The following is an 11,860-nucleotide window of genomic DNA, read 5'->3' as shown; positions in this document are numbered from 1 at the left end:
TTAAATTGTAGTAAAAATCACATTGTGCGTGTTTAACTTACAAAAATGATCATCAGTTACATCATTTAACAAATTTATCATTAATGGCCTTAAAAACCCTCTTTGTTTGCTCTGCGTGTCCTCAGGCAACATCATCTTACATGAAATGCCATTCACAGATTAAAGATAATTACATAAATATTGAATACATGATCTCAAATAATCTTAAACATTTTGGAGTAAATATGTATAATTCATGTTTTCAGCTCTTGCCAGCTCCACATTTAGCAAAAAATATCCACCCAAGACCTAGATGCTCCAGAAGGAAAGGTTGAAGCATTATTTCATATTATTTTATATATTGAGATACACGTAATCCTAAAACTTAGTATGTGACCATAATCCAACTGGTTTGCTATTTCTGTCTTTTATTTTTAAGTCTATATTTAAAAGGCAAAAATGTCTTCAATGGGACCTGTTTTATCCAGAGAAACTTTCTCATGCAATGGATTTTTCCACCTAAATTAGTTTGTGCCACAGTTTTGCTGAAAACATGTGTTTAATCTTTCTGGATCCCTCTTTGCCACAGCCTACTCTTGGTCTCGTAACTTCATACAAAGTGGTCCCAAGGTATTTTATGCTAACATTTCCTTTATATTAGTGTCCTCAGTGGGCAAATTTTGATTTACATGAACCACATGAACATTTCCTTTATATTAGTGTCCTTTATATTATGCTAACATTTCCTTTATATTAGTGTCCTCAGTGGGCAAATTTTGATTTACATGAACCACAGGTATCATGAGTCCTGCTTTTCCTTTTTGTCTCTTCGGGTGTCATTTTCTTTCTCTCCTTCAAACAGTTTGTCCTCAGTCTAGACATCCTGTAGTCAGCAGGCCAGGCAAACTCCCAGGTTTTAACTCCAAGGCAGGGAGAACTTTGAGAGGTGAGATATTCATCGGTGGGTCGTGGAGAGGCAGAAGTGGAAGGCTAATGGGTAGCAAAAGGCACATTCACCTGTATGCCTCCTGCCTCACCTTGAAAACCACTGGTCCCTAAAATGCCTGAGAGATGGTCCCTTCCTTCCGTCCTTGGCCCTTCCCTTGTCACACAGTCCTGTTCTCACTCGGGAGATGTGACTTGAACCACAGGATGGACCACCCTGGGAAATTCTGCACTGATGCATTAATTCACTGACTAAATGCTCTACTGAGTTCGCACCATCAGCCAAGCACTTTGCTGGCCACTGGATGCGTAAAGCATAGTCTCTACCCTCAAGAAGCTCCTAATTTAGTAGACTAACCAAGTTCAAAAGATTCCAGTGATTAAACCCTCCAATCAGTTTTCCCGAGCAATTAATCCAGAAACTGAGAGACAAGGAGGAGAAAAGGAGCTTCATAAAACATGGTTAGAGATTTTCGTCAGGAGCTCCCACACACAGTATGTCCCACGGAACAGACCAGTCCTGACCCCACAAAACTCCGTATTTTTCTTCATTAGACCATATGTGGGTGTTTCATTCTGTTTTCTTAATTAAACCAATTATCTCTCCCCATCTGAATATCTGAAATGACGTTTGTGATATTTTTGGAAAGTCACATTGGCTTTTCCGGACAACTCTCCATATGACAATTTTTGCATTGTAGGAAGCTTAAAAAAAAAAAAAAAAAAAAAAAAAAAAAAAAATCTGGCTGTCAGGAGAATTGCATTCAGCTACTGAAGAACTCTCTCTGTTAGAGTCCAGAGAAAGTACTCTGCCCAGCAGAACAGCAGCCTCTGGTACTAAAGCGCGGGGAAGGCTTGGAATGACCTGATTTCCTACAGGTGGATCTGTAGGACGCCCTTCTCTCCCAGGCAGACATGACCCTTAGGTTCAGGCCCTTCATGTCCTCAGGAACATTTCAAGAGCCTTTCCTTTGGCCATCTTGCCATCGCTTGTAAATATTTACCCGAAACTTTTTAACCAGCAAAAGGAGATGCCCTGTTATTCAAATTAGCCAATTCAAGCTCATTTGTTCTTCATCAGCTCTCAGTTTGTTGACGGGAAGCTCTTAATTCTCTGATGACAGAAATACACGGGCAGATTTTCTCTACAGCTCTGATTTATGTGCCACACCATTAGTTTTTCCAACTCTAATTACCACGGGGGGACTGTTTGCTGCAATTGTTACCACGGAATTCTAATGGGAAAGTATGTGAAAGAAGATACAGAGATATATCCTAAAGTTATAAGGTGCCAGTAGCCTCTTTTATTTATGTTTTTCACTCACATTTATGGGGTGCTTACTGTGTGTCTATGTGGCCCACCTGGTACAAGGTAGGGAGATGTAAAGGATGTAATGGTGGCTAAGAGGTAAGCTAGCCTCAGGGAGCTTGAGCTAGCAGGGAAAGCATGAGACAAAGCATTCCAGAGGAGCTGGAGAGTGTGCAGTAGATGCCCTGCGAGCACAGAGGGGAACTAATTCTCTCTGCAGGGGGCGGATCAGCAAAAGCTTCCCAGATTAAGTGAGCCCTTCGGGTCTGCTAGCTTGACGATTAACATCCAGTTAAGAATAAAAGGAGAGCCTCAGGGGAAAGATAGAGTTTTTGGAATCCTGGAGGGAGGGGCAGGTTTTCCCCCAAGTCACTTAAAAACAGTTTAGCATTTTTATACGTTCTTTCCGGGTTTACTAGCTTTCACCCCTACTGTCTCTCCTATAGGACTGGCATGGGCTTTCCTGGCCTACAGAGGTAACAGGGCTTTTCCAACAATGCATCAAAGCTGCTTTTAGGGAGAGTCATGAGTTCTGCCAGAAAACCAACTCGTGGAAAGAGAGCAATATCTATTGACCAAGTGAAGCGTTAACCATTGTCCCCCTCTCCTTCATTCCCCCAGGTCCTTGCGGGAGACGGGTCTGGAACCTAACCACCGGGTGTCCATGACCCCCGTGGCTGCGGCCCATCAGCGATGAAAGGGTTATCGGGCAGCCGCAGCCATCACCACGGAGTCACCTGCGATTCGGCCTGTGACTCGCTGTCGCACCACGCAGACCGCAAGCCATACCTGCTGAGCCCGGTGGAGCACCACCCGGCCGACCACCCCTACTACACGCAGCGTACCTCCTTCCAGGCCGAGTGCGTGGGCCCCTTCAGTGACCCGCTGGCCAGCAGCACCTTCCCGCGCCGGCACTACACCTCGCAGCAGGAGCTGAAGGACGAGTGCGCCCTGGTGCCTCGCACCCTGGCCACCAAGGCCAACCGCATCCCCGCCAACCTCCTGGACCAGTTTGAGAGGCAGCTGCCTCTCAACAGGGATGGCTACCACACATTGCAGTACAAGCGCACGGCCGTGGAGCACCGCAGCGACAGCCCCGGCCGCATCCGCCACCTGGTCCACTCGGTCCAGAAACTCTTCACCAAATCGCACTCCCTGGAGGGGCCGTCCAAGGGCAGCGTCAACGGGGGCAAGGCCAGCCCCGACGAGACGCAGACCGTGAGGTACGGCAAGCGCAGCAAGAGCAAGGAGCGCCGCCCCGAGCCCAAGCCCCGCACCAACGCTTCCCCGGGCTGGTGGAGCTCCGAAGACAACCTCGACGGCGACATGTGCATCTACCACGCCCCCTCGGGCGTGATGACCATGGGCAGGTGCCCCGACCGCTCGGCCTCCCAATACTTCATGGAGGCCTACAACACCATCAGCGAGCAGGCTGTGAAGGCCTCCCGGAGTAACAACGATGTCAAGTGCTCCACCTGTGCCAACCTGCCCGTCACCCTAGACGCGCCGCTGCTGAAGAAGAGCGCCTGGTCCTCCACACTGACCGTGAGTCGAGCCCGAGAGGTTTACCAGAAAGCCTCGGTTAACATGGACCAGGCCATGGTGAAGTCAGAGTCGTGTCAACAGGAGCGTTCCTGCCAGTACCTTCAGGTACCACTTATGTGGAGGGATGGATGCTTAGATGTTGTACCTGCTGATTGTGTGGTGTTTCCTCCTGGGTCCTAGTCATGGCTCTACTATGAATTGCCTATATGAACCTGAGCGAATTACTTAGCATTTCTGGGGCTGAGGGCTCCTATCAGGAAACAAGCCTGCTAGCAACCTCATCCAGTTATCTTGAGATACTAGATATAAAAGTGCTTTGAAAAGTATGCCTACCTAAAGGCAAGGAGTTATTAATGTTTTGTGTTCCTCTTTTGTCTGAAGGATCGTGGGATAGGGAGGAGAGAAAAGGGGAGTTTACACAGAATTTTAAAATAAACCCACCTTTTTACAAAAGTCAACAATGATCTTTGGAATTCTGGAAAGAGTTTAATTAGATCTATTCAGTTTTTTTTTAATTATTATTATTATTTAAAATTCTGCCTGAAGCTATTAGTTTGGAAAAATTAACCTACATCTTCACCACTGCAATCTTCATACCACCACCAACACTAATCACACTCCCACCCAAGTTCCCACCCCCCCAGAGCACAGGGAGTCGGGGTGATGCCCTACGCCCCGAGGAGGTGGAGATGGAGCCAGTCTGGGGACCTGACAGGCACAGCTCCAGAGACCCAGGACCACAGAGAAGAGGAGGAAAAGAAGGGGAAGCATCTGCACAATAAAGTACAATTAGTGTCAGAATGTAAATCCCACACACGTACAGACCCAAGGCCACTCCTCCCCTTCCACGGTCTCCTGTTTTTCCTACTGTCCTCCGATCCACTTAAAACAGATTTCACCTGGATAATAATATCAGGGGAAGAGTCTTTTTCTTCCCTACCTCCTCCTTCTAGTATTGTCATTCTTCCCAAGACACAACCTTCCATAAGAGGGATCCTCATATTTTTCCTTCTCAAAGTGTCTTTCTCTGCCCTCCCTTGCTATCCTCATCTTTTTAAAAAAGGTTTCACTGAACTATAAAATCATGACATAATCATTTCCCACTCTTAGGAATAAATGCAAGGAAAAAAGTCTTCCACCAAGACATTCATCTTGTTGCTCTCTTTGGATTTCTTCTAACAAAGCTGACTCCCTTGGGAATGCCTCCACCAGGCCCTGAAAATATTCCAGTCACTGGACAGTCAATGGCAGTCACTGGACAAGGACAGTGCCAGAGCCCATTCCCAGAGTTCAGAAGAGGCCACTATTGTGTGGATAGTTCTCACAAACAACACAGTATTTCCTACTGAAGGCGGCATCGTTCAATTCACTGTAAGGTTGTTACATGTGTTAATTAAGTCATCAAGAACCACTAACAGAATTTTAGAGCTAAAGGGATCATCTAATCCAACCTCTTCATTCATTTAGCATGTAAAAATCTAGACTCAAAGAAAGGTAAAGGCCTAGTGGGTCATACTGTTAGTATGTGGCAGAGGTAGGACCAGAACCCAAGTCTCTTAACTTATAGAAAAGACCATTACAAGGGTTACAATTGAAAGCTTTAGCAATTCCTTAAGCACGTAAATCTCATCCACTATTGAGAATAAACTATTTTGATAAAATATCTGTCTTGAAGAAAGGATGTGTAATGAGATAGAAAACCTGGGATACATTTTTATCTATGAAGGTTTTGTGACTAGTGGCAAACACAAGACAGATTCAATTAAAAAAAAAAAAACTTGAACTTTAGTAAGTAGTGATGAGCTTAGATAAGAAATATCTAATTTAAAAGGATACTGTACGTGGATCTAGGACCAGCCTTTGTTAGTAACAAAATGCTTTCATGATACTAGCATAATTGCCTGCTTCCTACCTTAAGTTCATTTTCCTTTCCTTTTTATAACCTTTTTGAAGTTAAAAGCTCCATTGTGGTGAAAAGTGGAAGGATAAGGACAGGAAGAAGGAAAACAATATTAACTGAAAATCTACTGTGGACCAGATACTGTCGCAAACATTTTCACATTTGTTATTTCATTTAATCCTCATAATAGTCCTGAGAGCTACAGATAATAACTCTCGGTTTTTGCAAGAGAGGAAACCGAGGCTTAGAAATATCAAGTGACGTAATGCTATGTGGCCAGTAAGTTGCAGAACTGAGATTTAGACTTAGATCTATCTGATGCAAAATAGCTCTTTCCAAAACACCCCAGCACAACTCCGGAATCAAGGACACGAAATGGCGAGCAAGGAGGAAAACAAATCTTTAAAGTAAACATATTATTATTCAAGTTCTTCAGTAAAATAAGAATGAAAGCTTGAAGATTTAAGTATGGGATTTAGTATAGTAGCATTATTGGATCTCATAAAGATTTGGAAATTCTATTTTCAAATTGTTCGCCTTCTTTTATGCTAGTTTTTTTTTTTTAACATCTTTATTGGAGTATAATTGCTTTACAATGTTGTGTTAGTTTCTGCTGTATAACAAAGTGAATCAGCTATACGTATACATATAGCCCCATATCCCCTCCCTCTTGCATCTCCCTCCCACCTCCCTATCCCACCCCTCTAGGTGGTCACAAAGCACCGAGCTGATCTCCCTGTGCTATGAGGCTGCTTCCCACTTAAGCTAGTTGTTTTTAATGAAATATTTGAGGCTTACAGAAAGGTATCAAGAAAAAAATAAATACCCATTTATACATCACCCAGCTAGAGAAATAAAACATTAATTACAATGGATCACACAGGTACCCTCCTCAATCCCATTTCCTTCCCTTCCTCCCGAGAGTAATAGCTAATCTGACTTGATACCAGAAGCACCTTTGTCTTCAATTCCAGAGTTACTGAAAGACTGAAAAAATGGTAATATTTTCTGTTCTTCATTGAGCAATAATTAACTCTAAGACATGCTAGCTCAACACTTGAAATATAAACTGAGCTCCAAGTCATGTCTTCTTTAGCAAATACTGACATTTATTGAGCTCCTATTCTGTGCAAGACTTTCAAACTGAAAAAAAAATCCTATATTTCAAAGTGGGGACATAGTATGTTTAATAAATAAACTAAATGTAGAGCAGTGTGTGCTTCCCAGCCAGTGCGCTGAGATGAAGAGCTCCTATAAAGAAAGGGAATAAGAAGCTGGACATTCACAAGGGGAGAGAGGAGATGGGAAACTCCTAAGAACTGGACGTCCTTCCAGCTCTCTTCTTGCTTTATAGGGAAGGGAGAATCTCTGTCCTGCAGAAGCTCCCCTTAGGAAGATAGGTTTAGCCGGTCCCTTCAGCTCCTATAGAATAATTTCATTTATAAGCTCATTCTTAGAAGCAAATTTGGGAACAAATAGGTTCTTTTTTTTTTTTTCCAGTTGTATCGCTTTAATTATCAACTAATATTGAAACTGGATGTGCAAATGTGTTTGAATTCAATGTCACAAAGTTTAGCGGACAAAGCATTGAACTTTAAATAAGAGGGTCAGTGTTTTAGTTCCTATTTGCCGCTAACTAGTTGGTGATCACTCACTAATGATAGGGCTTAGAACCATCATTTCAGCTCTCCGGGTCTCCTTCTTCTACTATAAAGGAAGGCACTTGGTCAAGAAGGCCTGGGATCTCAGTCCACATCTTCAGACTCCTAAGTTACATATGCAGAGCACTAATTAGAGCCATTTTCAAGAGTTGTAAAGCCTGGAGCTACCATTTAATACATGTTTAAAGCAGATGCTTTTCCAGTGTTATCTAATTTGCTCTCTGAAACTCTATGAGGTATTTTATAGTTGAAGAAACTGAGATTTAGTAAATTAGATTAAGTCACTTGCCCAAGGATACACAGCTAGTACATGGCAACACAGAGAGTCAAACCTGATTTGTCTGCCTTCAAAGCCTGGATTTCTCCATTTACGCCCGATCCCTACCCATTCCAAATATAAAACAGAGGGAGGAAGCGACATATACTATATACCTATTATGTTCCAGAAATCATACAATAGCTCATTTAGTACCCAAAACACCTTGGTAAAATTAGTATTACTATTTACTCCAATTTTATGGATGACAAAACTGAGGCACAAAAGCTGAAATCATTTGTCCAAGAACTCACGGATGGTCGTTGGGAGAGCTAAAACTTGACTGTGGATCTGTCTGAGTCTATAATGTGCTTCAGAAATAGAAATAAATGCTTTTTTTTTTTTTTCATTTTAATATTTGGTTTATTCTGTAGCAAATGTATGCATTCATTTGACCTCCTCTGGGTGCACACAGTTAAGAATGCATGTCCATGAAATGTGACCCATCTCAGATGAGCAATGGAATGGCTGGAATGTCCCTAGCTTAATTTGACTGAGCATAGGTTAATATTCACCAATAATGGAATTCTGAATACTAAAAAGTTCTGATCTGCTCTTTGTAGAATTATCACTTAGAAATCATTTAACTTAGGCCATTGCCACGATTATATAGAACATGAGCGGTCTGTAGGTATTGGGTCTCCGTCTGACATTGATTTAAAAATAAAATACTGTAGCTTGAAATCATTGCAAGTTCCAGTTAATACAGTCAATTGGTGAGATGTGCTTCCTCACAAGCTGTTTGTAGTTAATTTTAAAAAGACTCCCTTTTTTTTTTCCAATATTGTTATTTTTAAATGTCAAGAATCAGATGTCTGCTGTTCTAGAACTACTGTACGGCTGCCAGTGACTGTCTGTATCAGGATTTGGAGCAGAGACATGGATTTGAAGACATTAAAACTGTTTAATTCTCAGTTGAGATGTGGTTGGCTTTTGTATATTTGGAATAGAGCATTTATGGCACATCTCAGGGTAAGTGCTAATCGTTAAGTAAATAAAATAGGAAGGGGGTCAAAGGAGTAAAGGGAGTTTTGGTTGTTGATTTGTTTTCGCTTTAACAAAGCAGGATTCTTGGTTCTGTATATGCCTCTTTATGTAAAGTGAGTGTTGAGTGACTGGCATAATAAGATATTCAGAAAAGCAAGATTTTAGATTTCCAACTGTCAGCCTTAAAAAAAAAAAAAAAAATCCCTTCAAATCCGTGTATTTTGCATTCATCCAGCAGCAGACACAGGAAAAAGGAAACAAAGCTCTTCGGTAAAAGTAGAGAGAGAGAGACACAGAGAGAGAGGGAGAGAGAGGGGGAGAGAGAGAGCGCGCGCACAAGACGGACAAGAAAGCAAGCACCCTCAGAGATGAAATTTTAGGAGAGCAAAATGATCGACCTTTTTAAGGCTGAGTGGGTTTCTTCAGTTTGTGTGCAAGTTTCAAGAAATGGAAGGACTGACCAGGTTTGAGTACAACTCTTTTATTACTTTGTATTTGGTGATAGTGTGTTGTTTGTTTAGGTGGGAGGGGTTTTTTGGGGGGCGGGGGGAGTTTTTGTTATTTTACTTTTTCTCTAAATAATGGCTAGCACAACTGAAAGGGCTAAAATCTGATGTGTGTACAGAAGGTGAGAAAACAGGTAGAGACATCAGGTACCTACACATCTGTGTCTGCAAGAGGCTGCGTAAAATCTTTAATTGACAGAGGATCTAAGGTGCTAGATGCCATGAGAGGACATTGTGTGTCTTAATGGTTGAAATGTGATCCGTTGTTTTCCATGACAAGAATCCTGAATGCTTACTGTTCCTTTGCAAAAGTAAAATTTCTGGATGGTTGGGGTTTCTGTGGATTTTCTTGTGGCTTTTTTTCCCTGTTGGTTAAATAAGGCTCCACAAAAGATTAGTGAAGAATCATTCATAACAAGCATGAACCCAGAGTTATTTTTTCAATGCAGGTACAACTATTTTTCAAAATTTTGTTCAGGATTATGTCAGCCTTTGCCCAGTGGGGTTTTCTTTCCCCAGCTGAGGTTTTCCTTCCTCTTATTTTAGAACAATTTAAATTATGTTAAATCAGTTTTTAAAAAAACTACTTTATGTGAAATGTGTGACAGTGCTGAGCAGTTCTGCTAGTGACTTTGGTTACTGTGATGTTTCCTTGCTGCCTTTAAAAAAAAAAAAAAAAAAGTTAACCACATTGACGATCTTCTTTATTTTCAACTTAAATTGCCTTAATAATCCAGCAAAAAGTGTCAAGTTTCTTGAATATATTTCCTATTTGGCTTGTACAGTCTTCTCCCTATTTTTTCCCTGATCTTAGTAGAGATGTCCCTCTTTCTTGATAGAAAAATGAGGTTACTTCTGCCTGCTCCTACTTTGAATGCAGAATCAGTGATTCTGGTAATTCTCTCTCTGATTCTCTATAATTCTCTCTGTTACTCATATCCCAGTATTGGGCAGGGGAGACAACTGGCAAAATACTCTGAGAAAGCAGGGGTCCAGAAAGAGTCAGTGGTAGTAAAAGAAAGATCAAAAATCCTTCCTGAAAGTTGTTAAACTTTATTATTCTTGGTCTGCAGTTTCATTACGCTAAAGACATTTTCAGCTATACCAAAAGTGCTTGGTTAGCCACAATCAAAGGTTTCATGGCACAGACTTTCAGATCCCACAGAGTCCAATCTACTAATGGAAGGTATAGCACTGCTTAGCACACAGTAAAAAAGAAAAACCAGCTTTGGATCCCTTAGTAGCCAGTGGACTTTATCTCCTCTTTCTCCATTCTCCTTAGAGGACAGTTTGCTTGGTTGAAAATTAAATACAAGAGCCCAGGGTAAATATTTACCATTCAGTAAAGAAGCATTCATCCATAATCCCTGGTCCACTTGAGACCATGCCTTTACATGACCTAACACAAACGTGATTTGTGAATGGTAGAACACATTGGTTTTTTGCTTACGGTTTTATGGGGGTCACTAAAATATATATGCAGTATGGCCAGCTGGCTCTGACTCGGTGGTTAGACTAGGTTTTTTTTACCATTTTAGTTGTAGATTCAAAAGCAACAACCTCTCTTGGTGGATTACTGTGCTCATTGGTGAGTTGAATCATGGAAAACTTCCATCTTTATTGTTCCAAACAGCTGAAATCAGAAACTTCATATGGTTCAAATTGTAGTACCTCTGAACAGTCAGATTTTTTTCTGTCATTTGCCAGGATAGCTTGGTAGAGAAAAAAAAAAACTTGGCCTTTTCAGGTCAAATCAGGTTACTATTACTGAAATCCATAAGGAGTTATAAGACCTTACTATGATTTATGTTACTCATTTGAAATTTTGAATCCGTAAGTTTTCCTGCTGGATAAAAATAACACGCATTTGGGACTTCACATCAACGGCTCACTTATCTGCTTCTCAAAACCATCTCGCCTCATCCCCAACCAGCAGGCTGTGTCCCTAGCTGCCATTTGGAACACATTAGGACACAGGGAAAAATCGTTTTACTCAATTTTTGTAAATGCGTATTTAAGTGTTCTAATAAATTCTTGGACAGAAACCGCGGTAAGGGGCCGGGGGGGGGGCTTTAATTTTTTTTCAGTGAATGATTTATTCTCCTTCAGCCCAATCCTGTTTGTAACTAAAAGGCAAAGATAAAGAGCTAATTACTGTTAAACAATTAGCAAAGGTAAAGGAGGGAATAGAGTGTAAGGAGACGCCCACCAGCTCATTCCTTCATTTGGCGTGACCAATTTCTTACTTCTATTGTTTAACACTTTTATTTCTTGGGGAACACTCATATGACCAAGGAATGACCTCCTCTGGTTCTCTGATCTTTTAAGTTTAAGAATATAAACGATTATCTCGTAAAAAAAAAAAAAAAAAATTGGTTTTTTCCATCTGTTAGGGGTTAGCAATATTCCCTGCCTTGTTTCCATTTCTACAATAGACTTTTAATTACACTCACGAAATGGGCTTTCTAGGTAAGTATACCTTTTCTTTCACGTACATTGCCACTCTTCTCTGTCAGTTGGAGCTTCTACTCCTTGTTCTCCCAGAATTTGGAAACTTCCTACAAAATTCAGGCTTGTGCTATCACAGAGCTGTCTAGGAAGCAGAGTTACGTGCAGTCTAGAGTTACTGTATGTTGTACGCATGTGTCCAGGTCCATATATACAAGTTACATCTGCATAGGCATTCCTTTACCCACACTTCTAAAATATGCA

General features: G+C 41.4%; 1 protein-coding gene across 6 annotated transcripts in view; it reads left to right on the top strand.

Moving 5' to 3' along the window:
• Positions 1-2,865: 2,865 nt before the first annotated feature.
• Positions 2,866-11,860, top strand: part of DLGAP1 (DLG associated protein 1) — a 325,804-nt gene continuing 316,809 nt past the window's right edge. The window contains exon 1 of one of the 6 annotated variants that reach the window (XM_007456571.1): positions 2,866-3,883. In XM_007456571.1, coding sequence (XP_007456633.1) covers positions 2,927-3,883 — 957 coding nt within the window. In that variant the 5' untranslated portion in view covers positions 2,866-2,926. Of the gene's footprint in view, positions 3,884-8,478; positions 8,628-9,006; positions 9,107-11,860 lie in introns of those variants that run through there. The other 5 variants (XM_007456570.1, XM_007456577.1, XM_007456572.1 and 2 more) reach the window with 5 other exon arrangements.

Source organism: Lipotes vexillifer, unplaced genomic scaffold (assembly GCF_000442215.2).
Source record: "Lipotes vexillifer unplaced genomic scaffold, Lipotes_vexillifer_v1.1 scaffold429, whole genome shotgun sequence".
Taxonomy (NCBI): domain Eukaryota; kingdom Metazoa; phylum Chordata; class Mammalia; order Artiodactyla; family Lipotidae; genus Lipotes; species Lipotes vexillifer.
Note: the sequence above shows the minus strand (reverse complement) of the source record. Positions and strands in the feature narration are given on the sequence as shown.